The sequence below is a fragment of the Montipora capricornis genome, chromosome 11, assembly GCF_036669925.1.
Source record: "Montipora capricornis isolate CH-2021 chromosome 11, ASM3666992v2, whole genome shotgun sequence".
In the NCBI taxonomy this organism is placed as follows: domain Eukaryota; kingdom Metazoa; phylum Cnidaria; class Anthozoa; order Scleractinia; family Acroporidae; genus Montipora; species Montipora capricornis.
This window is the reverse complement of record NC_090893.1, coordinates 11,714,768-11,742,705: the sequence shown is the minus strand read 5'-3', so window position 1 is coordinate 11,742,705 and position 27,938 is coordinate 11,714,768. Positions and strand designations below refer to the sequence as shown.

General features: G+C 38.8%; 3 protein-coding genes across 6 annotated transcripts in view; 2 read left to right on the top strand and 1 right to left on the bottom strand.

The window, feature by feature from the left end:
• The window catches only part of LOC138022969 (prolyl 3-hydroxylase OGFOD1-like), a 14,310-nt gene extending 9,719 nt beyond the window's left edge, over nucleotides 1-4,591 (top strand). Inside the window, exons 10-15 of the mRNA XM_068870002.1 lie at nucleotides 2-115; nucleotides 758-837; nucleotides 978-1,146; nucleotides 1,286-1,430; nucleotides 2,763-2,821; nucleotides 3,269-4,591. Of these exons, the coding sequence (XP_068726103.1) occupies nucleotides 2-115; nucleotides 758-837; nucleotides 978-1,146; nucleotides 1,286-1,430; nucleotides 2,763-2,821; nucleotides 3,269-3,433 (732 nt within the window). The 3' untranslated portion in view covers nucleotides 3,434-4,591. The remainder of the gene's footprint in view (nucleotide 1; nucleotides 116-757; nucleotides 838-977; nucleotides 1,147-1,285; nucleotides 1,431-2,762; nucleotides 2,822-3,268) is intronic.
• On the bottom strand, nucleotides 3,267-11,170 carry LOC138022971 (transmembrane prolyl 4-hydroxylase-like). 2 transcript variants are annotated; one of them, XM_068870005.1, is made up of 11 exons: nucleotides 11,113-11,170; nucleotides 10,551-10,657; nucleotides 8,925-9,006; nucleotides 8,456-8,643; nucleotides 8,184-8,245; nucleotides 8,008-8,042; nucleotides 7,287-7,455; nucleotides 6,152-6,209; nucleotides 5,750-5,868; nucleotides 5,167-5,257; nucleotides 3,267-4,351 (listed from the first exon to the last, which is right to left on the bottom strand). In XM_068870005.1, exons 1-11 carry the CDS (start codon nucleotides 11,153-11,155, stop codon nucleotides 4,007-4,009), a joined length of 1,299 nt encoding a protein of 432 aa, XP_068726106.1. In that variant the 5' UTR covers nucleotides 11,156-11,170; the 3' UTR covers nucleotides 3,267-4,006. The 2 variants fall into 2 exon arrangements, with proteins under 2 accessions (XP_068726106.1, XP_068726107.1); XM_068870006.1 differs by lacking the exon at nucleotides 11,113-11,170 and adding an exon at nucleotides 10,819-10,873.
• LOC138022967 (transmembrane prolyl 4-hydroxylase-like) lies at nucleotides 6,239-27,938 on the top strand. 3 transcript variants are annotated; one of them, XM_068869999.1, is made up of 12 exons: nucleotides 16,354-16,646; nucleotides 16,885-16,955; nucleotides 19,502-19,592; nucleotides 21,869-21,950; nucleotides 22,476-22,687; nucleotides 23,240-23,301; nucleotides 24,136-24,170; nucleotides 24,418-24,601; nucleotides 25,894-25,951; nucleotides 26,266-26,402; nucleotides 26,821-26,917; nucleotides 27,407-27,938. In XM_068869999.1, the coding sequence occupies exons 1-12, from the start codon at nucleotides 16,479-16,481 to the stop codon at nucleotides 27,827-27,829; spliced, it is 1,620 nt and encodes a 539-aa protein (XP_068726100.1). In that variant the 5' UTR covers nucleotides 16,354-16,478; the 3' UTR covers nucleotides 27,830-27,938. The 3 variants fall into 3 exon arrangements, with proteins under 3 accessions (XP_068726102.1, XP_068726100.1, XP_068726101.1); XM_068870001.1 differs by lacking the exons at nucleotides 16,354-16,646; nucleotides 16,885-16,955 and adding an exon at nucleotides 6,239-6,673; XM_068870000.1 differs by lacking the exons at nucleotides 16,354-16,646; nucleotides 16,885-16,955 and adding an exon at nucleotides 18,660-18,833.

Here is a 27,938-nt window from a genome sequence, read left to right as displayed (position 1 = left end):
GGATGAGGTTCTTTTGGAGTGGATTAACCCAATGTACTTGGATACAGGTGTTGTTAAGGACATCAGAACACGATTTAAGGAGGAATCAGAAATACAACTTCAAGAATTTCTCCAGGTAAATATTTTGTGACAGCCCTTTCTTGGGAGAAAATTTAAATTACAATCATAAGAACATATTGGGACAGAAACAGCAATGATGGCATGGAAAGTGATGGCAATAGCTAGAGACTGTGATATTGATAGCAACAGCTACAGCCAGAAAAGCATGAGTGACAGGGACAGCAACAGCAGTATGGAGTAGTACAAGAGCAACAAAGGGGACAAGGACAAATGACACGGAGGGAGACAGTGACAAAATAATGGCAGCAACAGGGATAAGGACATTTACAAGTAACAGGCTCAGCCACAGCGATAAAGCAGCCAAAACAGTGACAGTGTTAAGAGCAGTGAGATTAACATCCACTGCAATATCTACAAGGACAGGCACAGGGCAGCTATGAGAGGGATATAAACAGGAAAAGTCAACGCAACAAGATCGAGAACGAACATGGTGATGGAAACGGCAACATGGACAAGAGACTGCAACACTGAGCAGTGACTGATCCAGGGACAATCATAGCCACATGTGGAGCAACAAAGACAAGGATAGTGAGCACGGGGGAACGTCACTAATGTTAATGGACGAAGCTACAATTGACAAAGAAAAGAACAGTTAACAAAGATAATTGTCTGATTTAATTACATTTTTGTCTTTAAGGTGAAAAACTACCAGGAAGTGCTGGAGGCATTGTGTGATGAAAACGTAGAGTGGATTTGGAGAGGACCAGCAAATAAAAGGTATTGTCACATGTGATGGTACGTTTTGTTTTAACACTTACACAGGTCAGCTTCTTGCGAGTTTTGGATTTTTTTTTGTCTATAATTGACTTGTATAAATATATTTTTTCGTAAAAGTATTAACCGTAATATTATTATAGACATTTCAAGGAAGCAGACAAAGGTTCTGTTTCGCCAGTTGTACAGCAGTTGTTGAAGGTGTTACAGTCTCAACCAATGTTTAAGTTGCTGAGAACAATGACTGGCTTAGAATTGGCTTCTCTACCTCTCAGTGATGATGATGATAGCAGTGATGAAGATGAATGCAAGGTAATTTTTCTTTGACAATTTTCAGAAAATCTTAATGAAAATCTTTGAAGTGTTTTTTAGCACACACGAAAAAGTAACAAAAGAAAGTCACGTCTTTTTCTGCCAGCATTGGCTCTTACAGTTGAGGTGATCTTTTTAGGGCATTGGTGAAAAGAAAGAGAATGGTCCCTGTTGTCATGGTAACATGCGTCAGTGGTCACATGGATGTTATACATTGGTTCATGATACTGACCCTGAAGGGAGAAAGTTTGCTTTAGATGTCTTGTTGTATGTTGGAGGAAAAGGTAAGTGCAAGTGCGTGAAAAGATCAGAAAAAGTAGATACATGTAATTTGCTTTGTTCAAAAGCTTATTAATAATTCATGAACGAAACAGCCTATGCGGTCACCGATAAAAAGTCACGTGATCATGGGCCTTAATTACACGGTGCGGCGGCCATGTTGAGTTCCGAGGGATTGAAAACTTTTGTTTCGCCCCAGCAAAACTCGTTTCCAAACATTTCAACTCGAGGCTCAGGGTACGAAATCTATTCCAGGTTGTCTATGACCAATATGGCCGCCGCGCGAATAAGGCCCATGAGCTTTAAAACCGATAATTCTCTCCTCATAAGAATTCGTTATATAAAGCATACTAATTCGGCATAGCTTGTTTTTTTTGTATGCTATTGTTCTCTTCTCACCAATTTAAAACTTTGTTTGGGCTACCGAGGGACATGCTTTTTGCGGAATGTTTTTGAAGCCGTGTTTTATCAGGTCTAAAACCACTCGGCTTCGCCTCATGGTTTAAAACCCCGATTCAAAAAACACTCGTTTATTAAACAGTACTTAATTAAACTGGTCCTCTCCCATTCCCTGTCCTTTTCTCCCTTTTATTTCATGAATGCGAAAGGAACGGGAGCGGACCAAACCGAGTTGATATGAACGGAACCAAACGGGCATCAAATATATTTTACTCAACTTATCATCAAAGAGATTGGTTGCCCAGTTACCTGGCCCAGAAAGTCGTGGCAGAAGTGTTTGACTTTTTGCATAAAAGTAACATTCATAACAAAGACGGAACTTGAAGAGGCTTAACGTAGACACACAAGTGCGAGGCTGAATGGTTGTCCGCTTCCCCGAAGATAATGCAGTGTGATCTGCTCAAATATTTATTTTTATTTTATTTAAAGATTCACCCTAAGGTGGGTGTTAAATACAATAGGACACTAAGTCCCCTACAAGGTATTTACACTCAAAAACCCGACCCCTCAAAACTAGAACACCCAACCTAGCCCGAGATGAAAAAAAAATATATGTGAAAAAGTATTACAATATCAACATGAGCAAACAGAGAAAATATTAACATTGCGACATTTAGGGCAGATTAATTTAAAAGTACGAACATTATCTCCGTCAAAAATCTGGTATAACCTAACAAAATAGAAAGACTTAAGCTTAGCTTTAAAAGATGACAAAGTAGTTTCTGCTTTGATATCAAAGCATTCCAAATATTGGAAAGTCTAATAAAAAACGAATCCCTTTTTGGGTGATGTTGTGACTTAATGACAATTCATTGATCACTGAATTTTAGAGTTGGATATTCACATTGATCAGTTTTCTGATATTTAATATCTGATAGGCTGGAAAAGTGATTATGGTGGCTACACTACGTATTTGACAAGTGGTGAAGATGAAGAGGTAGGCCATTGCAACTATCAAATAATAAATTCTCATTGAGTTTGAATTCTAAAAAGTGATGATCTGTTCACCCCACCCTGTCCGAGCCTTTAAACGCACGTGTAATTTCGGCTGTATTTCGCTTTCTCTTCGGCTGAGAGAGACGAGTCGAAAATACGTTAACGTTGATTTCACCTCTACGACAGCCTGCATGGTAAGCGGACTCATGCCACCATTAAGAATAGCTGTGAAGTGATCTGATGTGATTATGGCCGCGCGAAATTGTGGCGGCGAGGGGTTAGAATACGGTGTTAATCGCTTGCTAGGCAAGTTTTCAAAGCTTTAAGGTAACTGGTACCGCCGCAACGGCACTTCCTTAATCTGTAATCTTCGTAAGAGTTTCTAAGATATTTACAATTTCTTTTGCTACGAGATGCAAGCTTTCGACGATTTTGTTTTCCTTTTTAGCTGTTAACAGTACACCCTCAAGAAAACTCTTTGGCGCTGGTGTACAGAGATAAGGAGACTGTGAGATTTGTGAAACACATTAACCACTCGTTGCTGACCAATGATGAAAGGTCGGCCAACAGAGACAACAATTTCTTCGATTTTTCTTTCGTTTATTTCGAATAGAAAGAAAGGGGAAAGAAAGAGGTCGTGTATGGTTGACTTGAATATTAGCGATTGTTTTCGGTGGTAGACGCTAAACCAAGTACATTGTAATGCTGAAGTCAGGTTCCATTTCATGTCGACTCATATCCTCAATTGCATTGCTGGCACTGAAACCAAGCCGGACGGGATGCAATTTAAATTCCGCAATAATACTCTTTGAGGCATTCACGTTTTTACTCTCAAGAAAGAAGAACTTCATCACAACTTTATCATTTAAATAACTGTGGTTTTATTTACTTAACAGGATCTTTTTGTCTCCTTTTTAACAATTATATAGTTTATTTGTACTCCTGTACAAAATATGAAGTGCACTTTCTTAGAAAAAAGAATCCGTATCATATTCTTTAGGATTGTATCCGAGAGGCAGTGCAAAAGGAGAATGCGAGAAGCGTTAAGTTAGACTTAAAGCAAGAAAAACGAAAATATACCGCCTGTAGATAAATGTGGAGAAGACAAGAGACGAAAGGGTAGCGAAGTACTTTCATGTACTTTGGCTTTGATTTTCTTTCCTTCAATTACGTGATACTAAACTATTCATAGTTCCTGGTGAGAGGCGTCTTCATTTGATTCGCTATTGGATATTCTACTGGCATTTTTTAGTTCCTCCTCGTATTGACCAAGTTCTATCCAGTTTTCGATGTCCTTTTCTCTGTCCTCGCTCAAACTGATCCACTGGTTTGCAATCCATTTGGTGCCTCGCCTTACATCGCACCCTCCGTGAAACGAATACTTGTCAAGCTCACCCAACCACCCAGTGGTGTTGTTGACTTTGTGGTTGTACCACAGAACGGCTTTGCCTTTCTCGGGTTTGACCACTACATTCGCCTTGTGGCAGTTCTTTGCTAAGTTGCAAACGTTCTCGGCGTCACGTATCCATTCCTGAAACACAGTTAGAAGATATTGAGCAGGAAAAAGGTGCAGCTGTATTTGCCTGATTGTAAATGGATCAATTATCCACAGGGCATTCTGGGGGTTTTTGGGAAAGAAGCGGGAACCATGGTCATTTTGAACTGAGCAACAGGGAGGAAAAGGCAAGACATCTTAGAGAACAAGAGAATGTAAAGCGTTTTTGATACAGAATGTGTCAAGTTTTGAATCAATAAATTGAAGGAAACGTTTTGGAATAGTTAACATAATCACCTTCTTAAATGTGAGAAATTAGGCTTAATTTACTGATGATGATAAACTCGAACTATTTTACATCAGTGTCCGGTTAACTTTATCCGGAATTTCAATGTGTACAAAGATTTAAGTACCGTGAATATGCACACTTTAAGCACATCAATGTGTCGGCGAGTACAAAAGCCTTGGCCAACGTTTCACGTGGAGTATATTTTAGTCTTTGGATTGTGAAATATCCACTGGATATAGTTATCCAGCTTTTGAACTACTGGGGCTAGGGGCCAGTTTCTCAAAAGTCGCGAAACCTTTAGGGTCTTTTTCGCTGGGGTGTCACAATTCTCTTTGTATAGGTCGAGAACAGAGAGGATTTAAGTCGTCAAACTTCACAATCATTTTTCTTTTTGTTATCTTGAAAACATGTTAAAAGATGGGCTTTTCAAAACAAGCAAATTGCGATTGCGTAAATGTTTTTTGGGCCCGAAACGTTTTCGGGACTTTGAATAAACGGGCCCGAGGTGTCTGGTTCCATATTTGTCAGATCCTTGTTAGCTTCTGATCAAAATTATATTTACATTATCGTCAAAAGTGCTGTTGTCGGCGACGGGAAAAGCCGTCTCGCCTCCATCTTCTACGTCATCCAAAAAATATAGCACCGTCGCAAACCTATCGTGGAACAGGAAAAACGTTTTCATTCATATCATATATATCATCATGTCAGATATCTTTATTTACCCTCGAATTTTTAGAGTAGCTTGGTGTAGCTAATATCTCCGAGCATTTACCTTCCCAACCATGATACATCACAGAAGACAGACCACGACACCGGGAACTACATGCCCTACTCTTTGCGACAAGTGTGCGGGTTCTTTTACGTCCCACAGGATTATGAACATTGAAGGGTTGTGAGACGGGACCTCCGGCTTATCGTCCTTATCCGAGAAGACTAGAGAGTCTAACCATATGCAGATGCAATTACAAAGGCAGCACTTTCTCCTCAGTTATTTAAAGACCCTGAGTGTTGGTCCGGCCGGAGTTGAACTCACGACCTCCCGCGTGACAGCCCGATGCTCAACCAATTGAGCCACCGGTGCGCGGTAATTCATTTCTTTGCAGATCGTCAACAGGTAATGGCAAGATAGTGCTCAGGCAAGTAACCTGCAAATTCTGCAATGATTTAGCTCGCTGCCAAGAAAGTGACAGCATGGCTTGCTTGGTTTGACGAAATCTGAATCCAGGTGACAGTTGTAGTGACCCATCGGTCCATATGACACTACCTGGACAAAAAAAAAACAAAAATGTGTGTGAGCGCAAGAAATAATAACCTACAGTGAGGGAATGAACTCGCTGGGAAGAGTGTTAACATCTTCGGTTTTTTGAAACAAAATAACCGTGAAGTTCTTATGTTTGAGCTTGATGTTTACATTTCTCTCCTTGAATTAGCGGCTTTCATTTTCCTCGAGGAGGCTAAGGGCACTTCCCAATCCAGCCCATATTCTTCCATTCATTCGTGCTATATTCTATTTGGGATATACTGAAAAGTAACGAGGCTCTGCATACCTGTAAGTACTCGCTGGCCTTGATCAATTCCAGAGGGAGCATTGTTAGCCGTTGCACTCTAAAGTAAATAAAATTGAAAATGCCGCAATTCTTGGAATAAGAAGAAAGAAACTTTATCACATGAAGTGAATGGCAGGAAGGTCTATTGTTTTCTGTTCGTGACGCTACTCCATTTTATGCTGTGAGCAATCCTTGTGCAGGGTTGGAAAGATTTTGCGCATTTTTTCTGGTAGCCAATCAGAATGTCGGCATTTTGCTGAAGCAAGTAGTTTGAGTCGCGTATGGCTGCAACAATGGTTTCAGCAACACTAATGCATTCTTTGTTTACGAGTTTGTTCTCTCAGATGATAAAACGATGTGCATGCAGCTAAGTCTGGACTGTGTCTCAACGTAGTTTTCTTCAAGTTTATTTATTTGGACTGGCAAGAAGCATGCTCGTGTTTTGCGGAAACTCAAAGAAAGTACTCTTGATGCAGTGATACAAGCCTTCCGTCAAGGACTTTCAATGCTCTTCGACGAAAGGTAACAACACTTCATATTCAGATTATTTGCGGAATTAAACTTAGTAATACATGTAACTGAAGATAATCGAGCTGCACCCAGGGAATCCCTCCGCGGTTATAATACGTCTTACTGATAAGTTAATGTCACCCATTTTAAAACTTAACTGACGTCTCGCCCACGCTCCCTTTGTTGTAACTGAAAAGTAGTATGGAACCGCCCTTCTTTAGTGTTAAAACTATTAGTTGTTAGGGTTGTTGTACTTTCCCTGATTCGGAAATGTCATCATGAATTGTGTGGGTAATAGCAGCATTTGAATTGTCTTAAAAACGGTCATGTAAAAGATTGTTTTTTTTTCTCTGAGCAATTCTAGCTTTAGTCGTTTCCACGGGCAACTGAAAAGTATTCGCCTTCTCGAGGGTGGGGAAATGGTATTTCGCAAATAGTTGTATTGAAGCCGACGAAAACTGCCAATTCATTCTAACCTCGTGCCACTTAAGTGAGAATTGAAAACAAATAGAAGTAACACTAATAGAAAAAGGAGCCGAAATCTGGAAAATCTCTTTTTTTGGCCTCTTTCCATCCGACCAAACATGATCAATTTCGAGATTGCACTTCTTGTCGGCCTCCTTACCTTTCTTCAATAGAAGCAAGAACGCTGTCAGATCTTCCAGAAGTGCTCTCTATCCACGCTTGTTGACTGTGTCGGCTCTTGGTGTGGGGTTTGTCTTCTTTTACTCTTGCAATAAATTTGGCCATTTCTCCGATATCCCTCTGTTCAAATTCCTCGAAATTTATTTTTTCTGCAATTGCAATAGCAGACCGAAAGAGTGTGAGTTCAGATATATAATCATCCCACATTACATATCAAAGAACCCTGTTAGCCTGAATTTAACAACTTATGGAACCGCAAAATCGAAGTCAATTATCTCTTGGCTCATTGAATATCTGATTAACCGCTTTTGATTTCAATCGTTATGCCATCGGCATCTGTGTAGTCAACCTGGTTACTCTCTAGTCTCGATAGCCTGCAGAGCAAGAAGTAGACCTTTTGCACTTGCAAAAACCCTAATGGTTACACCTTTTCATCTCTGTCTTTCTCCTCTGGTACCGCACAACGAGATCGGAAAACCTGATTGGGGTTACCCAAAGGTATAGCTCTAAATGAAGATAGGGAAATGGCTCATTTTACAGAGAACAGTAATGACTCGATTTAAAGTAAGCGTATGTTTATTCCCGGCTTAGAAAGTCACTGACGCCGGGTGCAACCGAAAGTGTAGCAGACTGCATGATAGCACCCTTCAAATGTAAGCCTTCAAAAAAGGATTTGCGACTGAATCGGAAAAAATGCATACCATCTTGATCTTTGTCTAGTTCTAAAGATGAATACCTGAATACAAACCAAAAGAAGTTGCAGGGATAAGTTTCATTGAAATTTCAAATAAACAGAATTGTGGAGATTTACTTTTGAACTTCAATGTTCATTGACAACATTAATTTTTCATTTTCACATACATAAATACATACATACATATTGAGGAGAATGGATCTGTCCGGTGAAAAATCCAGTTGATTTTCTAGGTTGTGAACCATCTATGCGGGAAAAAAAGAATTTCAGTACGACTCCGGTTGCTTTTCAAGAAAGGGACTCCTTGCGTATACTGAGTTTCGTGAAATTAATTCCACGTGTAGAAGCAAGACAAGAGAACACCTTCTGAATAACTGGGAAACCTTAAGGATGAAAACGTAAAGAATAAATCTGTTTTATGCTGCTTTCTCGTTCTGATCCTATTGTTTAGTTACCTCGTCTACGTCAATATGCCCATCTTCGTTTAAATCCCAAAGATCAAAATACATCTTGGTGTTCTTGCCGAGCGCTCTCGTATCCTCCTTGATTCCTTCCTTCAAAGTCCTTGATTTCTCCAATCCTTCGTCCTTTGCTAGCTTCATGATGTGATCGCATTCTTCGTCTGACAGAAAATGGGCGATTTCTGTTGCATTCGGAAAGGCAAAATATATTAGCTTTAACAAGCTTGTACTTGTTGGTGTCTCCAACTAATTCTCCGGGAATCGAGCTCCATTATCACGCAAACGTTTTCTTTTGTTTCGGTGGAAAAACAAGGTTACTGATCACAAGAGTGAAAACACTCTAATCGCTCTCTTGTAAGTTACTCGTCTAGTACCTCGTTTCCAGCAAGAATCTTACCAATTTACCTGTACGTTGAAGTTATCCGGGAAATCGGTTTAAAACCAAAAGTGATGGGGTATTTACCAAATATTGGAGGGTGAACAGCTTTCGTGACTATTTCATGCTCCACACCTTCAACCAAATTCAGTTTCCTGACATGTCCAACCTGTTGACAAGGATAATGCAATATGGGTCCAAGTAGGCAATAAGTGGGACAGAAACTCAAGCCAATGTGAGGCTCTAAAGTTACAACTGAGTAAGGCACACTGATGTACTTCAACTAAACTTTGTTCACATTGATTCAAAGTAGAACTGGGACATACTCGCGCGTTTTTCATTAAAATGGAAATTCTTATTTGGGAATTCGTTGGAGTGTTTCGTTATTACGAACATTTAATTCAGATATCGTTTGTATTTAAACAGAAAGATCTCATTTTTCTTTTTAGTCCACGTTCAATTTGCGATAATGTGTGCGAAATGGAAAAGCTTGGTTAGAGTTGCGGTTAAACAAAGATAAAAGTGGTACGTTCTTTGTGTGATACTGAAAGTGGCATATTTCTAAAATGAAATTTTGTAGACAAGTTGGCCAGCTAACGTCGAAAGATTCATTAAGTTTTAGATGTTCAGTGCTGTGAAATAGTTAAATCGTTGAGATCAAAAGATATTTTGCCGCTTTGATTATGCTATAGCACTTTCTTTGAAAGTTAAGATGTTCTTAAGAGTCTCCGGAGTCTTCAAGAGTTCGGAATTCATGAAAATCAAAGGTAAAGATTAAGGAACTTTATGTAACGTCAGTCAGTAGTTCCTTCCTTCAGCCACGAGGCGGAGTAGTATTAATTGAAGCCATCGGTGCGCCATTTACCCCCCTCCCCCCTCCCCCTTCACTGCTCCGTTGTACGGGTAGTTTAATCTACATCCGCACAAATCAGAGGGAAAGTCGAAACAGACGTTCAAGTCGCTAAGAAGTCGAACTAGTGACCTCTGGCTGTCAACACGTTTCAACTGCTTTTACTTCATTCTTCGATTGGCTGATGATGTAGAGGGAGATACTGGCAATACTCAAGCAACTTTCGACCCTCAATCACTTCAGTATTTGAAGTTGGTTTTTTTGTATTGATGATGATTGCTTCCGTCAGTTGGCGTATAAGTAAAGCTGTTGACCTGAATTTATTTTTACCTAGCGACAAATTTGCCAAACGCAATGAAAATGTCCGGCTTAGCATTGCAAATTGTTAAGAACTTCTCTTTTATTGACCCGTTGTTACATCTCGATAAGTATTTTTGAGCGGTTAACGTGATTTTTTTATCCATATCGATAGATTTAGCTTTTTCCTGCAAGTTTTAATAAACGTTTTGGGTATAAATGGAAGCAGCTTTTAGTTCAACTTGACGGTGAATTTGTCGTATGTTTATAAACATTTGCGATATTTTTTTGCGAAAGTATTGATGCATCTGTGGAATTAGATTGACTCTATGATCTGAGCGATAATACCTGCTCCCTACCAAACTGCCAAGGTCGTTTATGTAAATCTGTTGATCTCAAAAGCGGAGCTTTATATTTTAGATCTTTGCCTTAAATCACGCGCAGTTTAAACAAACGTTCTGTGTATAAACCGGCTAGAATTGAAGCGTTGCAGTTTTATTTTGTATCTGAAAGTTAATCTAGAACGACTTATTCAGCAGAACGAAAAACTTTGATCTCCAACTCACCTTCATCGGTTCTACTTGAGGTATCTTGAAATTCGCGAACCGCTCAAAACAATCTGGGTTGCTCGGCGTGCAAGGTCCTAGTGGTATGTGGATTTGGCAATTCGTTCCTGTTGAAAGGAAGTTTAAAATAAAAACAATACTCGCAAAAGTCGGAGATTTCCCTGTGCGAGAAAAATTATTCATTTTAGATTGAAACGCGAATTATAAACCAGTCAGTTTTTTTTATTATGCATGAATATATTCACGAGTCTGTCACGTCCACTTATACTTGAAACGTCTGAACAAATATAGGTCTTATGATGTTGCATGACAAAAGACTTAAATAACTTGGGAATTTGCCCATCAAAAACCAGCTCACAAGAAAAAAACGATTCTTATTGTATTCCAAACAGTTCAAGGCTTTCTGGAACACAAGATCCGGTCTGAAATAATTCCTGAAATTAAGCAATGCCATTAGATGGTTAAAAAGACATTTAAAATATCTGGAACAGAAACTTCTTTTTTATTCTATACTTTGGAAAAAGAGGATAGATTTGATCTTGTAAATTAAACGGAAACATACTTCGGCTGTTGGTAAGGTTACTTAGTCTGTCTCTGTTCCTCATGAGACCTGAGGGAATGACATACGTTTTTCTTTAAGTGACGACTTTACCAATTTTTGTAATTCTTATTAAAAACAAAGTATCTTTTATCTTGAAGATGGAAGAACACTGGTAAAATGGAGATGTAAAGAACAGAGAACGTTGGTTTTTCAAAACAATCCCAACAGAAAGAGACCTAAGGAAACTTGCTGTCCCCATATTTGTTTGTCGCTTGAAATTTAAGCCTTTTTTAATGAAAAAGAAAAAAAAGAAAAAACAAAGTAGGATATTGGATATCTTACAAAATATCATGTTGTCATGAAAAAATTGTTTTTATGTACATTTAAAGCACTTATGACGGCGTCTGAGCTCGATATTGAAATGTCAAGTTATATTTTACCAAAATGCCAACATGTTAAAATGCTCAATTAAGTCAAAGAAGATCGTTTTTCACCTGATTCCTTTAAGATGCCAGCAATGAAATCAGCTTTACAATGGAGTTTCCTGTGTAAAGGATAGGAAAGCTCCCAACCTAGTGTATTTTCCAGACGGATATGTCGTACATCGATAAACCTTACATACACCTTTTTGTTTGAGGTCTTTGAGGGCTACATTAGTCTACACAAATGTTCCTCATTTTTATACGTTTAATTACATCGTTATTTATAGCACGCGTAAGCGAAGAGATTTTTTCACTGATAGTGACGACGATTGGAAAGTGAAAAAAATTAGGAAAATTCATTTTTTGTGCTCCGAGAAAAGAGAACTTTGTATGGTACAGTCGACTCCCGATAACTCGAACCTTCAAGGGAATTGAAAAAGGTTCGAGCTATCGGAAGTGTGGAGTTAGGCAGCAACCCTTTTATGAAAATACAGGCAGTGAAGTTAAATCAACCCTAACACAACGAAACCTGAACCTCAGTGACTGACAAGTTTTGTGTAATGAAAAAAGGACAAAGATTACAGCTGCTTCAAAATGAATTAAATGGTTTGGACTGCAGGACACTGTTTGCTTTGAAGTTGTCACCTACTGGCAGACGTGGTTCGAGTTATCGAGGGTAAAAATATACAGAGAATGATCTGAAGGAAAACGAAAATTGCTTTGAGTTAGTGGGAGGTTCGAGTTACCGAGGGTAAAATGAAATGTATGACGGAAATTCAAGGGAAATCGATTTTGGTTCGAGTTATCGGGAGTACATGTATATCAGTGTAATGTGGAACGTTTGACTCTCTTTATACCAAATAAAAACGAGAAACTGAGGAAAAAACTCTCAGGTTTATCTTTTCGATAGTCTATTTCAAAGGCTGAGTTCAACAAAAGTATATAGTTTATTGCTTAGGGGCTTTTTGCATTAAGTTTCCAGTGCTAATAAGCGGAGTGCACTGCATAGTGTAAAATAGGATTATTTTACCAGCTGCTTCTTTCCAGCTTACTCAAGTTAAAGGCAAGGGACCGGCAGTGTCTGCCTTCTTTCCTGAATTTCTTCGTTATTTAAAAACTTGTTATCCGTTTAAAAAAGTAGCTCACGTCCCTTCACTCCTACATCAATATTCAGATACAATATTGCTTGGTCTTTTTATTTGCATAATTCTGAGACAAAACGTTTGTTTGGACACAAACTACTGACGTCTTCCCAGCTTCATCAATATATAAGAGACCTTAAAATCTACTATGAGCACGACGATGTTAACGACGTCACCGCCCATGGCCAGTGAACTAGATGGTTTAACAAGAGAGCTAACGACAAGGGATTTTTGAAAAGCCACAGTAGCATATAGGAAACTAGACGTTCCGTTAGTTGGCTGTGGTACATGTAACACAAAAACAGAGGGCACTGAGTTGGGTGGTTTCGAAAGCGAGGAAACTGGATTTTCCCAGGAGTAATGCTGGCTCGGCCAATCCGAAAATGACAAAGGAAAAAGCCGTGGAATCCAATAGGTACTCATTGTTACTCAGTGGTAACAATGGAACAATCCAAGAAGCAGGCCAGGGGTTCGAGCTCGAATACGGCATATTTCTCATCATCCCCAGAACTGCTCAGTGCGGAAACGGAACACTACTTTGTTTTGCTTCGTTTCCTCAGAAACGAAACATGCGTATTTTGACTTCAGGATAAACTGTTTACACTGTGAGGTGTAGTGGCCAATCAAACTAGGGTGTTTAATAACTGTTATTACAGTTGAGCCCACGTCTCAACAGTGTTAGTTTCAAAAGGCACGAAAACGAGGCAGTGTTCAGGATCAAACCGTTTTCTTAAGAACCCTTTCCTTGAATAATGAAGCAGAAAATGGACTAGCTTTCTTTCAAATAATTCTTGACTAACAAAATTAGTCAAATTTCCAATTGTTTTTTATCTGAAGACTGTGCAGAGTTGAGGACATAAAAATATAAATGGCCCGACAACAGACATCGCAAATCCACTCAAAGAGTTCGAGTTTGTTAAACCCATATTCAACCTGAAAAAGTTACCAGAGAATTTTCCATTTGGTTTCAGTATTGTACCTAACACGACATTTAGTAAAGTATTCGTCGCTTTTAAGATTCCAGATATATTTATTTTTCACCGCCTGTCTTGTTTATCTAATTGACGTTCCTTGAGCTCCATAAGGGTATATTTTGTTTAAAGATCCACCAAAACGCCATTCGCGTTACAATGACTTCGACGCCATTGCAGGTTAATTAAATATTCTACTATGTCCACCGGATAAAATCTACGCATTTCTACTGCCCCCTAAAACCTACCAAAAATACGCGCAGAAGACTCTACGCGTTCTCTTTCTAAAAACATAGGCATTGCATGTCCTCTTCATTTCTTAAACTGAGAAAACATGGCGATGAGCCCGTTATTGTAACACCATCTATTTATGGAGGTGAACAGATAAATAACTTGACTTTGCTAGCTAGAAGGAAACCAACAAAAAAAAAGGAAGAAAATGCCGTGAATGGTTGATTTTCCGTCCCAAGGAATTGCTTCACGGTCCTCTTCGTGGTATTTCGGATTCAAATTGCAATCGTTGCAATTAAAACTGATTGCAACTAAATGATGACTCGGCTAATCGAATGCCTGATAGTCTCATTAATCTTTTTTTTCCAAAAGGCAGATGTCAATTGGTTTGCGTGGAAAACAACAAGTGAAGGTAAAAAACAAAGTCTCATGCCGAACAGCCAGTCTCACGCGTTGTTGTATCATGGAAGAATCATGTTTAATTTAAAATTGACAAGAAAACCTTGTTTTTTCGAGGTAAAAGACGACTTGAAGAAGAAGAATATCGGCCATTTTTCAATAAATACGTTATCGACCATTTTTCAATAAACGCTTTATGGCTGTTGCCCCCAGTTAATGATATATCGGATTTTATCTTTTCAAAATTTACGTTTTATAATCTTATCTTATAATTTGACGATAAAAATCATTTTTCCTTTCAAATGATGGCGGAACTGAGCGATCAACCTGTCATCTCGAAAAGCCGTGTTTTATTCAAAATATACTTTCGGCTGTACAAAGTTGTCCGCCTACAGTTATTAAACTGGTTTAAGTGGGCATGAGTGTATCAGGGATGTATTTTGCCAAATTTCTTACCTCATTTGTTCTGATCTACTACCACACAACATATTTTTGTGTCTTTTCTTATATTCCAGTTTATTTATTTTTTGTCTTTATGGATTTGTAGATTCACAGATACAACTGTTAACACTCAGAATTCGGCTACATTGACGCCTACCCTTCAATTTGACCTCGAAGAAGAAAAGAACAATAAGAAACGAACATTAACAATACAGAAAAAGATATTTACAAATTCAAGGTAATTACCAAGTCGGCTGTACCATGATATGGTGTTTTATCGTACACTTTTCTTCCACATAGCGCCGCTTACGATTACCTCAAGACGGTCTTGAAGTAATCGCTTGTCTTTTGATTCCTCGATGACAGTCTCAGTTTTTTTTGCGTAACGAAAGGTATGTCTTTTTCTCCCATCTTTCAAATACTATTGCTAAAATGGGCTAGAAAACTCGCATTGTATGTTCTACAGATTCGTTTCTTTTCTGACAAAACGTACACAACTGGCAAGGTACGTGGCCAATTTTTTTTTAAAGAAACATGTTTGTTGCTAAATACCTAAGCAAAACCTTATACTAAATCCCGCGGCGGCGCGATTTACAGTATGGCAATCTCGAAGGGAAAGTGACTTTTGTCTATTAAAAAAGACTACCATTATTATATTTCATTAAATCTCGTCAACTTCTAAGTTTGAACGCACTTTTTTACGTCATTATTGAAGATACAGGTTTTTCTAACTTTACTCTATGGCCGTTTAAGGTTAAAACAACTTTTCCGAAAATATATAACTCTTCTTTTCAAAACAACCACAAGTCTTAATATATCTCCATGAAGCAGGAAGCGCGTCAATAATAGACCTTCTCTGAAATTTTCTTTACCAGTAAGTCTTAAACTTGTACGAATAGCAAGATCACAGACACTAAGAGTAACTACATCTTCTAAACAGTGTCTCGTGGAAAAACAGACTTGCCATCAATACAAACTTAGCACATTGCTCCAATTTTTTGTGTCATGTATAGAATCACTGGGTATACGTGCCTATGATTCCTTTCCAAATGAATTTAAAATTAGAGTGTTGATCATTGCCACTATAACCCTATTCACACAAATCAAACTGGCGTCAAACATATTTACGGAATAAGATTGAAATTAACGTCTTTAAAAAACGGGACCCTTTCTAACATAGTTAAATCCCTCCACTGCCACATTCATTTGCAACTTTTGTTAAAGATCTCGTCAAAGTTAAATGCCTAACAACTTAAGCCAAATAATAAAATAAGAAAACAAGTTTCAAGGAAGCATCTGGAAAGACATGTTTTTGAATGTGAGCCGCAGTACCTCGGGTTACAGGCACGTTTAAAAAAAAAATGCTCTCTATAAGTATTAATTTAGTCGACTCCATACTTCATTTTAAGGTTCCTTCCATCTTTACCGCCAATTATTCAACAAATTATTTCAACGATAAACATTCAATGAACGTTTATTGCTTAATTCAAACATCACAAAGCTATCTCTAAAAGTAATGAATCAAATCATGATTAAGAAGACGTTGTGTCGACAGAAGAGGTGAAATAATTATCCATGGTCGGTAAAAACGTCATCCAAAATAAACAGAAATGAAGTTTTCGGGCAAGCATTAAAGCAATCAAGAACTTAAATCACATTAGGGTATCCGATAAACCTCGCTTAATACTCTTTTGTTTCCACATGTAAATTGTCACTTTCTCAGTGTTTGTAAGTTTATTCCGGAAAGAAGGTGAAAGAGGATCCTCTTCGTCGTGTTCAATATGGTACATAATCCTTGGGTATATTTCACGCTGTTTGGCGTTGTTATGGATGCAATATCAGCTCATGAAGAGTTTTTCGACAAAGTTGAGCGTTTCGGCAACTCAACAGTTTGTCAGGTGGATTTAACGTCTTTAGAAACGACGACGAATAAGACAAGCAATTCAAAGGTATACGCTAAACCAGCGAACTATGGATTAGTCGAGAACTTTAATTTTGTGTCTTTATACAGCTGACATTCAAAGAAAAAAAAAGCTATCACAGCAAAGCCCGCCAATTAAACTTTTATAGCGATGCCATTCTAACAAAAGCTCTTTTATATTAATTGCAAACTCGGTGGGGCGATGAAAGACCCTGGGAACGAGTATGAATCATTTTGCTTTTTATGTGTTACATTTTTTTTCTCAGTGTCAGCCTCGGGACAAAACGTCACTACTGTTTCAAGTTAATGCAGACACGGTATCAGGGTCAGAGTTTGGGTAAGGATCATTTTTACAAAGCTTATCGATCGATTATTGAAGAAATTGAAGAAACGGTAGACTGCAAAACAGTCGTTTTCTTTCATTTTCGGAAGGCGCGAAGCGCCGTAAGCGTGATCCTCGCGTGTGAAGCGCGCGAGCCTCACACGCCCGTGGGGCGTGTGAGGCGAGAAACCGACTGTCGGCTTTTCATACAACAAATTTGTTCTAAGCAGGGGTTCGAATAATGTCACTAAGGTGTCAGAATTGTTTGACAGCTCCAACCACATCTTAAATTTGATACATTGTATGCCTTATTTTCGCGGGAAATTAGTTGTGTTGTCATGTTCAGTCGTTTTCTCTTCGCTATTCGGAAGGCGCGAAGTTTCGTACGTTCGATTCAGTGGTGTTTTGGAAAGGAAAGGCGTTTGTTTTTTCTGTTCAATGAGTCAACACCGAAAAAACCCACCCCACGTAGAGGAAGAAAACCAAAAGAAGCGACAGCGTCTGACAATTGCAGATTGTGCGGTTGTTTTAAAACGCAGTTTGGAAATGTTAGTTCAGCGGCAGAAAAGCTAAACTTATTTGATGTTATCTGCTCTTCCATAATGCTTTTGAGCGGACAAATGACAATAATTGTCGGGCGTTCGACTGAAGATGCATTTGACGAGTTGGAGGCTCTGTTTTTCGCCAAAACAAACAGCTGAAATATCAGGCTTTTTGCAAAGCCCGTTGGCAGCACACCAAAAACATCTCTTCCTTTGAGAGGCGATTCCACAGCTTTTTTTTGCTCCGATTTCAAAACATATCCTAAATCGCTCGCAAGCGCATCCCAATGTTGGAGACTGAAAATTATAGTCGTTGATTGCGTGAACTTAAGTAATTGTCGGTTTCGTTTCCTGAATCTTTAGGGTATTATGAACAACATATCAATTAGAGAACGTGATAGACACCGGAAATTCCGAAGTGATCATCTAGGCATGAATGTTAATTTACAATATTTCGATAACGTGGGATTTTTGACAGTGATTGAGAACACTAGAAATTGGGTTAAATAAACCTAAAATATTAAAACTTGTGACTTGGAGAACACTGCTTATTGAGAGGCGAGCATTCTTCATACCAAGTCCACGTCGTCCATTTTCCCGCGAGGTTTCTGTTTTACTGTGAAACTGATACGGCGTCTATATCTTTTTGATGAGTTGTGATAGACATTTGATAACAGGCTGTGTCAGAATTAAACCAATGGGAATTTCCCGTTGCTGGAAGAACGGGTAATTTTGAACGAATTTAATATATGCATAGCGGACAGTCGTATTTTTACGCGTCTCTCCCCATTCTCCCTCGCCGTTTCTACACTCGCTCCAGACCTCTCGTTGGAATATTTACTGCATCTCTTGCGTTCGCAAAAAATACGACTGTTTTGCAGTCTAAAGAAACGGAGACTGTGAAGTCGAATAGCATTGAGCAAGGGAGCCTCGATTTGAAACAATGAACACACGTGGATGTCGTGAGGATCTGGATCTCTGCAAAGCTGCATAATTCGGTTAGAACGTTAAGAATGTCTTGGCTTGCACTCACGTGATTATACGGCCATGTTGATGTACAAAACAAAAGAAAAATGTCGCTCGCGTTTTGCATAATAATAGAGACAAATTCCCAAAATACTTTTTCGCTATTGTTCAGTATACCAACATGGACGCCATGGCGTCACTCAAGTTCAATCGAAAAACACCCCCTTGCAGCGGCGGAGTGGTCTTCTCTACTGACCTTTTGAACACTGCAGATCACTTTTATTGTAATGTATTTCACTTTTTGGTTAGATTCCGCCCGAGTCAAATCTGTAGTCGGATTCTTACCACCCCTTGACATCATCGATCACTTTATTTTTGTTAAAAGGTAAAAAACAAAGCGCAGCAAATATACTTTAATCCTATTCACGCCCGTTTATCTCATCGTACTATTGAAGATTTTAGACTCGCCGCTTATACATGTATGTATGTATATGAGTGTGATTTTAATTGACTGTCTCAGGCGCGAGCTCAACTATTCAACTTCAATACAATCAATCATTGCAATTGTGGCAATTTGTCGTCTTACGGCTACTTCTATACCCATTACCTTGAGCGAGTACGGCAAATGCACTTTATCTGTCTATTGTATTTTTAAATTCAAGAATGTTTAAGGTATATATAACACGAAAACTACCGAAATGATCCAACATTGACATCTCTTTGAACACCTGTTTTTTAAACAGATGAAAAACACATAGAGCATCTTCTGCCTATTTTTACATAATTGATACCGTGCGATCAATTATTAGTTCACCATTTGGTCTCGGTCGACCGAAAGAAAAAACTGCAACTGCTAGTAGTTGTAGGTTGTAACAAATCCGCCAGTTGTTAACTTGCTCGTCATTATATATTCCGAATAGCTCAGACGTGATCAAGAATGCATAAAGTCAATTTTGGATTTGTTATACCAAGCTGGCTTCGAGTCTCGTTTGTTGTTCTTCTTCAGGTTGTTATCTCAATACTGCTTTCTTCTTTGTTTATGTCAACTCACAGAAAAGAACAAAGCCCGACTCTGCATAAACCTGCAGAAGTATCAGAAAATGGAGATGTATTGCCGATATTAACAAGACTGGACCCAATAAAGGTAACCATAATGATACACACATGGAATCTTTCTCGCGTTTCCCTCACGCTTTGTTGTGTAAGTGAAACCTGACTTGAGGTAAACTTCTACTGCTAAAATTTAAATGGTAACTCTTTTATGAAATCGTTTGAGTACATGTACACTTTTTTTTCGTTGTTTGATGATGATTTCCTTTTCACTGTTTGCATTATGACTTTTGAAATAAAAAATAAACCGAAACAAAATTATACAAAACCGCCACTGTTTTGTTGTGAGAAGCTAAACGTTCACGGCTGCCGGCTGTAGTTACTTTTTTTTTTTTGCGAGACCATTTTCCGGCTAAAAAAGGTCCTCATTTTACCAAACAAGCAATATTGTGCTTGGACTCTGTAAATTTGTGGAATTATTTCATCTGCAAAATGGAAGTCTTCGATCGTGGACTGCCTTGACGTTTTGTCTGAACGGAATTGAAACTTTCGTTAAGCTACCGATGTGTTATATACGTTTCAGTGTACTGTATGCATATGGTCGCACTTTCCGACATTGAAACACGACATTAAGTAGTTAGTGTCTTGCTCTAGAAAGGGAAAGCAATTTTCACTTCACGGTCAAAATTGTACTTTTCCCACTTTCAAATGACGTAAAATACAAGCATGTCGTTTTTCGTGCGGTCAACAGTCAATTGTTTTAGGAGATCGAAACATCTTCAAGAAAATTTCAGACAGTCTTTGAAATGAATAAATGTTTGACGTTTCCGGTCTTCGAGAAAGTCTGGAGCTTTTTGCTTTATGATTACTGTAGGATTATGTCTTTGATTTAGCTTCCCCGGTCTAAAATAGGATTTCCGCGTAATATTTCCGCATGTGAGGCTACGGTTTGGCGATTTAACAGCCTTTTTTACGAAATCAAAATAAGCAAATAACTAAAATAAGAAAACGAAAATAATATTCATGTTACATTAAATTTTGTCTTCAGTATTGATTCCAAATATCTTTTATTGAACACACACTGTAACTTTATTGTTGATATGTTGTTCCTGCTGTCACACTTTAGAAGTCACTTTTTTGTAGTGTAATAGTTGAAAACCAAACCACGATTGTTCACGTAATTGATGTATGGGCCTTGCGTAGAATAAGCTTTCTGCTTCCTCTCATAAATCCGAAAAATCTGAGTAATTATTCAACGTAAGTGATGGCAAAAGCGTGATTAAAGTAAATTCTGATCTGCCTGTTTTTATCTCAAAAGAGCCGGAAAACAGCTAGAAGGCTCCTTAGGTTTTCCTGTATTGGTCAAATTTGTATTCAGGCTGTTCCCGTTTCCAGCTGTGTTAATGCACGGCTTTGAGGATTAATTGTCCAGATATCTCAGTGTCATGTGAAAAACATCAAACACCCCGAAATTTAGTATTGACATAATCGAAGACAAGAAAGCGAACCAATTGAGTTTTGAGTGCTTCTCTCTCTTGTGGGGTCGCGCTATGGTGTCTCTTTATACATTCGAGTGCATGTCCTCTGGGGCAGATCCAGGTTTTTAGCAGAGGGGGTTCGATGAAGGGGGACCGCCTTCGGAGCCCCTGTAGGGGGGTTCCAGGGGCATCTTCTCCCGTAAATGTTGAAAATTTCAAGTCCTCGGAAACGCGAGGCAAAGTCAGCGTGTTTTAATATCATTTTTAGAAGTTTAGATGCCATTTTTTTGCATTAAAATGTAACAAAGCTGCGTCGGTTAAAACGATATAAATTTGCATTTATAAAGCTATGATAAAAATGTAGTCCATTTGATCGTTTTTCAATTTTGTGTTTCGACAAAGACGGGATCAACAAGAATCATTCCTTGGGGGTATCTTTCTGCAAAATGCTGAACCACAGCATCGTCACGTTAGTCAACGAGCTTTTCGTCGTGAATGTTCATCAGAGCCAAGCCTGACAGTCTTAACTTGCCTGATGAATTTATTGCATTTAAGATTGACTGTGTTTATTTTATATTTTTACACGTTTTTGACGTTAGCTGTTTTAATTTAGAAGGTTCGATAGAACCCCTCTTGATCCGTCTCAGGTTCTACTTAAGGTCCTAGCTTACGATATGAGGTTTTACCACATTCTGAAGCCGTTAACACCGAGATGATGACTTGTTATCAATACTCCTCATAACGCTAATTGCTGCAGCTGGTACAAGTGCTTTCCAGTGGTGGTAATTCCGATCTACATATGCCTAAGTCGACAAATGTCTCCACTGCTCTATATTTTTACTCATATCCAGTGTATCGATATTGTTGGTTTTTTTTTTTTGCTTTTAAATAGGTTGGGTATATACGCGAATTGAGCTTAGTGCCAGGAAAGGTACACAAAGTGAAAACACTTAGCCTTCGACCTGCGCTCTTTGGTAGGTATTCTTTACAGCCCCACGTGCATGATTTTGTGTGGGTGGATCATAACTTATGAGTGGTAAAGATGCCAGTTGATTAACGCGTTTGGGAGGCGCTTAATTCGTTGTTCTGTGCCAGATACTCCAGTTTGAAGACGGGTTTTAAGGTCCTTGATTACGTACTTCGTCAAAGGCTTTACGCAAAAACATCCACACACGAACGTTTTTCTTGACAACATTGGGAGAATATTTTACATCGATATTGCGGCATGCCATTAAATTTCTGAAGACACAACTAGTTTCAAAAATGTTCAGACTGGACACCTTGTGTAAAAATGCTTTGATCTACGTAAAAGGATATCCAAAAAGAAATTATTGCAAAATACCAACTGCGTCAGCCCTGCCCCCACCCCCACAAAAAAACCCTATCGCTCTGCGGCCGTTTGCGTAACTGTTGTCTTCATCGTCTTTGCTTAAACTCCCAAATTCGCTTATTTACCCTTCTCAGTTTCCCACCCATTGAATCCTTCTTCCTCGTTTTAGAAATCGAAGATTTTCTCACGGAAAAAGAATGCAATGACATAATTTTGATGGCACAGACAGCAGGGCTGGAGCGTTCAAAGACACTCGTGGAACAAAATTTGCATCTTGAAGACAATGTGAACTCTACCAAAAACGAAAGCTTGGCTGAGAATTCTGCTGAGATTTTCAAGAGCTTTGATTCCAACAGTGACGGACATCTCCATGTAACAGAGGTTGGTATACTTTAGGAAACCAATCCTGGTCATTTGCCTCAAATCTTTTCAGTGATGTAAAGTTAAGCAATGCCGACAGATAAGCGCCACGGGATTTCATGGCTTCAAATCTTACCGGACAAACACGGGGGAGGGGGGGGGGGGGGACAGCCTTTCGCGGAAAGATTCTGAAGCAAATTGAATATCTGACGACATTAATCGTTGAAGAAGATGACTTAACAACGGAGAGTAGAAGGTGCTGCTTTTTCTATTACATCATTAATTGCTCAGACCTTCACGGATGACGTTGTAGGAAAAGTGATATCGATTACTTTATCCTATCTGGTCTTGTTAATGGCTAACGGATACACTGCTCCAAGGCAGGGGCGAAGGCACCGATGCTGTTGTTTGACACACTTAAATTAAGGAATTAAACCCATAGTATCGAAATCCATTAGACAACTACGTGTTGACGAGGATGTCAATAATGATAACAATAAGAAAGAGCATGAAGGAAGAATTAACCAACAAAACCGATTTCTTACCCAATTTTATCCTACGTTCCTTCTATAGGTTACTATGGGGCTGTTGGAACTTGGACGAGTATTGTTGAACGAAGAGGACACTTATCAAATGTCAGTACACTTCATATGCATGTCACGGTTTTTTAATTTGCTAAGTGTGACAATTTCAGTGCATTCTGTCATGCCATCCGTGCGTCATTTATTCACTTGGCGAGCTGACACTGATTCTTATAAACCTCTCTCCGACCTCGGTTGAGCTATCATATTTTCAATATCACGAACCCTCTCGCATTGCATATTGGTACTTATGCAGTTCAATATAGGGGGCCTGCAGCCAGTAACTTAGATTGTGAACCTTTTGTTATTAGTCATTGGCGGAAAATGCCACTGATACCAGCACCGAAGTATCACACAGCGACAAAGTCCACAAATCTCCAGAACATGTCCGGTCAATCATACACAAGGTTCACTTACAACAGGTCGCTATGTTTCTTTCTCGCACCCCTCCGTTCCCGGATAATAGAGAGCTTTAGATTCTAGTACGAGAACTACTACGAGTACGAGATTTTCTAACAGACCAACAGTGAGCGCGCGCAAACCAGCGTCATTTTGGCGGGAAAAACGTGATGCCGTCGTCATTTTAGTACGAGATTGTGCAAAAATGTCGTCGAATCAAAACAAGTCAACAACACGGTAGCAATTTTGGCATTTTTTGATGAGCAAAAAGAGAGAGCAACCTACACTGCTAACAAAGAGTAAGATTAAGCGTACGGGTTATAAATTTCCTTAGTATTTTCGCTATAAACGGGCACTCAAAACTCGTACTCGTTCTCGTCCTCGTCGTAGAATCTAAAGCTCTCTAATGACATCTTCATGCCGGCACTCAGTGTAAAAGTCCTTTTGATAAGCTGTGGTGTATTTTTCACTTTTCTCTTTCGTTTACAGAATGTCCGATCTCGATATGGATCCCAATAAAGACGGTGAGATGCCAATAGTCGGTTGTGTTGTTTGCTATCTGCCTTTTTGTCCAGACAATGAAATATCCTTGCCGAAATCCTCTTGGGTCTCGTAACTGGAAACCCAACTCCAAAAATTTTCTCAATGGTTAAATTCAAAGAGGTTCTGAAAGAGTTTCATATAGCTTCTTTTTAAGACACTTATTCTCCCTGGCATTTTTAAACCTCATCTTGTCTCTTTAATTATTTATTTGTTCTGTTTTACATGCAGGTGTAATTACATACGATGAATTTGCAAATTTGACCTCGGAAATCAAAACGAAGGAAATAAAGGACTATCTGGAGAAAATTCATGAAACAAATTCAAGTAAACGAACTCGGGACAGCAGCACGGCTTTTTTGGATCCTTATGAGCACATTGATTTTAAACCTTTCTTTGAAGATTTGAGCAACAGGTATGAGACCGATTAACTAGAACTGTACATGTGCGGTAAAAAAAAAAATCTGCGACAATACCGTTGCTTGTAGGCCTAAGCCTGTGGATTGTGGTTCTTGCATCGGGAATTTGTCGTTACTTTTAAGATTCAAAATGAAATGATTTTTTACGTATTCCACCTGCTGTGTAAACCTTTGCATTAGGATGTAATCAATGCTTTTGTTTTAGTGGAAGTGCATTTATGCGTAGAGCAAGTTCACAGGTATTCAATTCATAGTTAAAATAACAATGATTAGAACTCCAACAAACTGAAGGGAATAAGGGCCTGGCTTGGTAGAATGAATTAAGGACGAATCCCAATCTCGACCCCAGAGCTCTTCTCTTTTGTGCATAACTGAGGGAGGGAAGAGCTCTGGGGAACCTTAAAACAAGGTGTCTTCTCATTGGTTTTCGTTAAGAACAATAAATAACGTCTCTGGTTGGTGCATTCATGTTAGCGCGAGGAGTGAGCAGGCGCCGTAGGGTTCAAATAGCCATACGGCGCATGTCCTCCTACATAGAGTTTCGTGGTGACCAGAATGCGACGAATCCATCCAGCGACTTGAACCGGAGCATGCGCCGTGCGAATCCAACGCCCTGACCACTGGATCAAATAGAGTGATTACTTTAGGCGCCTTAATTTTGAAAACTGATTCCGGAATACGCTAGAATGATTCCTCGTTCTTTTGAAAAACTCAGTTCCACTCATCAACTACACAACTACGCCAGTATCATGAATGTGCACTTGTAATTAATAATAATAATAATAATAATAAATGATTTATAAAACGCGTGTTCAATGAGAGTTATCTCATCTGCGTGAAACAAAACCCAAAAATTCAGAATAAGTGTGTACATAAGTAAAAATAGATCAATATAAATAAATAATAGCATCTAAATATAAAAATTCAAACTCATACTAAGACAATATATAAGATAAATTTTAAAATGTGTCTTGCGACTCTGCTTCATTACTGAAATTGTGTAAGAGTTTCTTTTTGACGAATTTCAGTTGGTATAGCGTTCTAGATCTTTGAAGAAAGTTGAACTTCCAGAACTTTGGTGTAGCCATAGCAAACGTGCGATCCCCAAGCGCAGATGTGGACTTATTGTAATAATCCACAACTTACCCACCACGAGAATCCGTTTCCTCACCTTCACTTGATGTTTCTCATAGTATCTTTTAAAAGGTTACCACTAACGTCTAAATGTTTGAAAAATAAAAATTGCATACTGTATCACGATATATTGACAAAATATTCAAATTTTCAGGATACATTTAGTCACTCAACTTCCGAAGGACATGATTTGGAGCAGTGAAAACATGCAGGTTTGCTAGATGCCTTTAAACGTCCTATCAACAGAATAGACTTAGAAAGCTGTAGATAAATCAGTATGGGAATTTACTATGCGTGCAAACTTAAGAATGGTCCTTTTGTGCTTGGGATGCTTAATACTCTCCATGCACTTAGAACAACACTTGAAATTTAAGTTTATCGGGATTTAAAGCGTTAGACGTGTGATTTCTGCGTTTCTGTTTGGACCGACTCATGAATTGCTCATAAATTGCACAAGTTCGTAATCAATAGCCGCATAGACATTTAGTGGTCTTGCTCTAAACTGAAACAGACCTTTGTATTCCAGGTAATTAAGTACGAGGAAAAACAACATTACCACTGTCATTTCGATTCTGAAGATGAGACAGTTAAGAATCTGCCCTGCTGTCATATATATGAAACTTTGTACGATGTCGACGGGAATATAGAATGCGTTCCATGCAGGTAAGTTCACAACAGTCTTGCTAGCACAAAGGGGCGCAACGATTCTTGGGTGCCCTGTGCTTATCTAAACGCATGTTGGGTGATTGTATTAACTCTGACTGACTGATGTACTGAGCTTCTTGGCATGAAAATTGACTTTGCCAACGTTTACGTTCTGTGCTCTATTTTCTGTCATCGACCGTACTTGTCTTTTGTAAGCAGTCTAGACTATCGTTTGTTTTCTTTTCCTTGTTATCTTTAATGGCAAATTGAACGCAAAAAATGCTAAGCAAATGTGTGGAAAAAGGAAATAAAATTAAGAGTAAAATGAAGCGTCTCAGCGTCAAGCACTTTTGAACGATATTTTAGACCCTGAGCCATGAGAGTACATTTGTCTCAGTATGTATTGTTTTGTCTAAAATAATTACTTATTTCACAGATTTGCGACCGTCTTTTATTACTTGAACGAGCCTGAACGAGGTGGAGAGACTGCTTTTCCAATCGCGGACAACAAAAGCGCTATTGCAGAACAAAAGGTATCTGAAAAGTTTCAATTATTTTGGACAAGCTTCGACGGAATAAACAACACTTGATTGTACCCAGTATCGTTGCGAATTTTTTAACATACGTTAACAGGAGGATGCTCGGTCTTTGAAATCTAAAAGTATCTGGAAGCTGAATTCTATGTATAATTTACACATTAGAAAGATAGAAGGTGCACACTCACATTTGCACACGAGGCTAATCACTCTCTCCCCCTCTCCTCTACTGGTGACACCGACCCCTCCCACACATACAGAGGTTAGAGTTAGGTTTACCCTAAAAAAATACAAGAAGCTACCGTTGAATTAAACTCAATATTTATATCTTCCACTTTCCCTCTCATTCATCCCTTTCTTTCTATTCAGTTTTGCCCATCTCTTTTCAGTTTTACTTTGACGACTTCGCTAATTACACAAAAACCACAGCATCGCAACAGCGATGCGTCCTAACCGCAAACCTTGTTTTGTCTTCCTGGCTTTTAGAGCTCCTACATTACAGGGGATTTAAACAAATGTAATCTAGCTGAACATTGTTATGATTCAAGCCTCTATTACAAACCAAAACGTGGCACAGCCTTACTTTGGTACAATCACTTTGTTAACAATGAAACCGGTTGGCTGGGGCCTGTGGATCAAGCCAGCTATCATGGAGGCTGCAACGTTATCGAGGGAACAAAATGGGCGGCGAACAACTGGATTAATGCAGGATTGAATAGAGAAACAGATTTGGAACTTTGGAAATGGTCTAGGCTGATGGAAGAGGAATATCAAGAGAGGATGAGCAAAGAGACTTGGGAGGAACAAACTAATGGAAAAGAGGAAACTACGATGGTGGAAGAGAAACACGGCGAGAAGCGAGACCATGAAACAGAGGCTAAAGAAGATAGCGAAAGAGAAGAACACTAAAAAAAAGGTTGGAAAAGAGCCATCGAACGAACGATAACAAAGTAAATGAGGCTAAAGAAGATTTTTAAAAAGACATGAAGAAAATAAAAGGCCACAATCTTCAAACCAA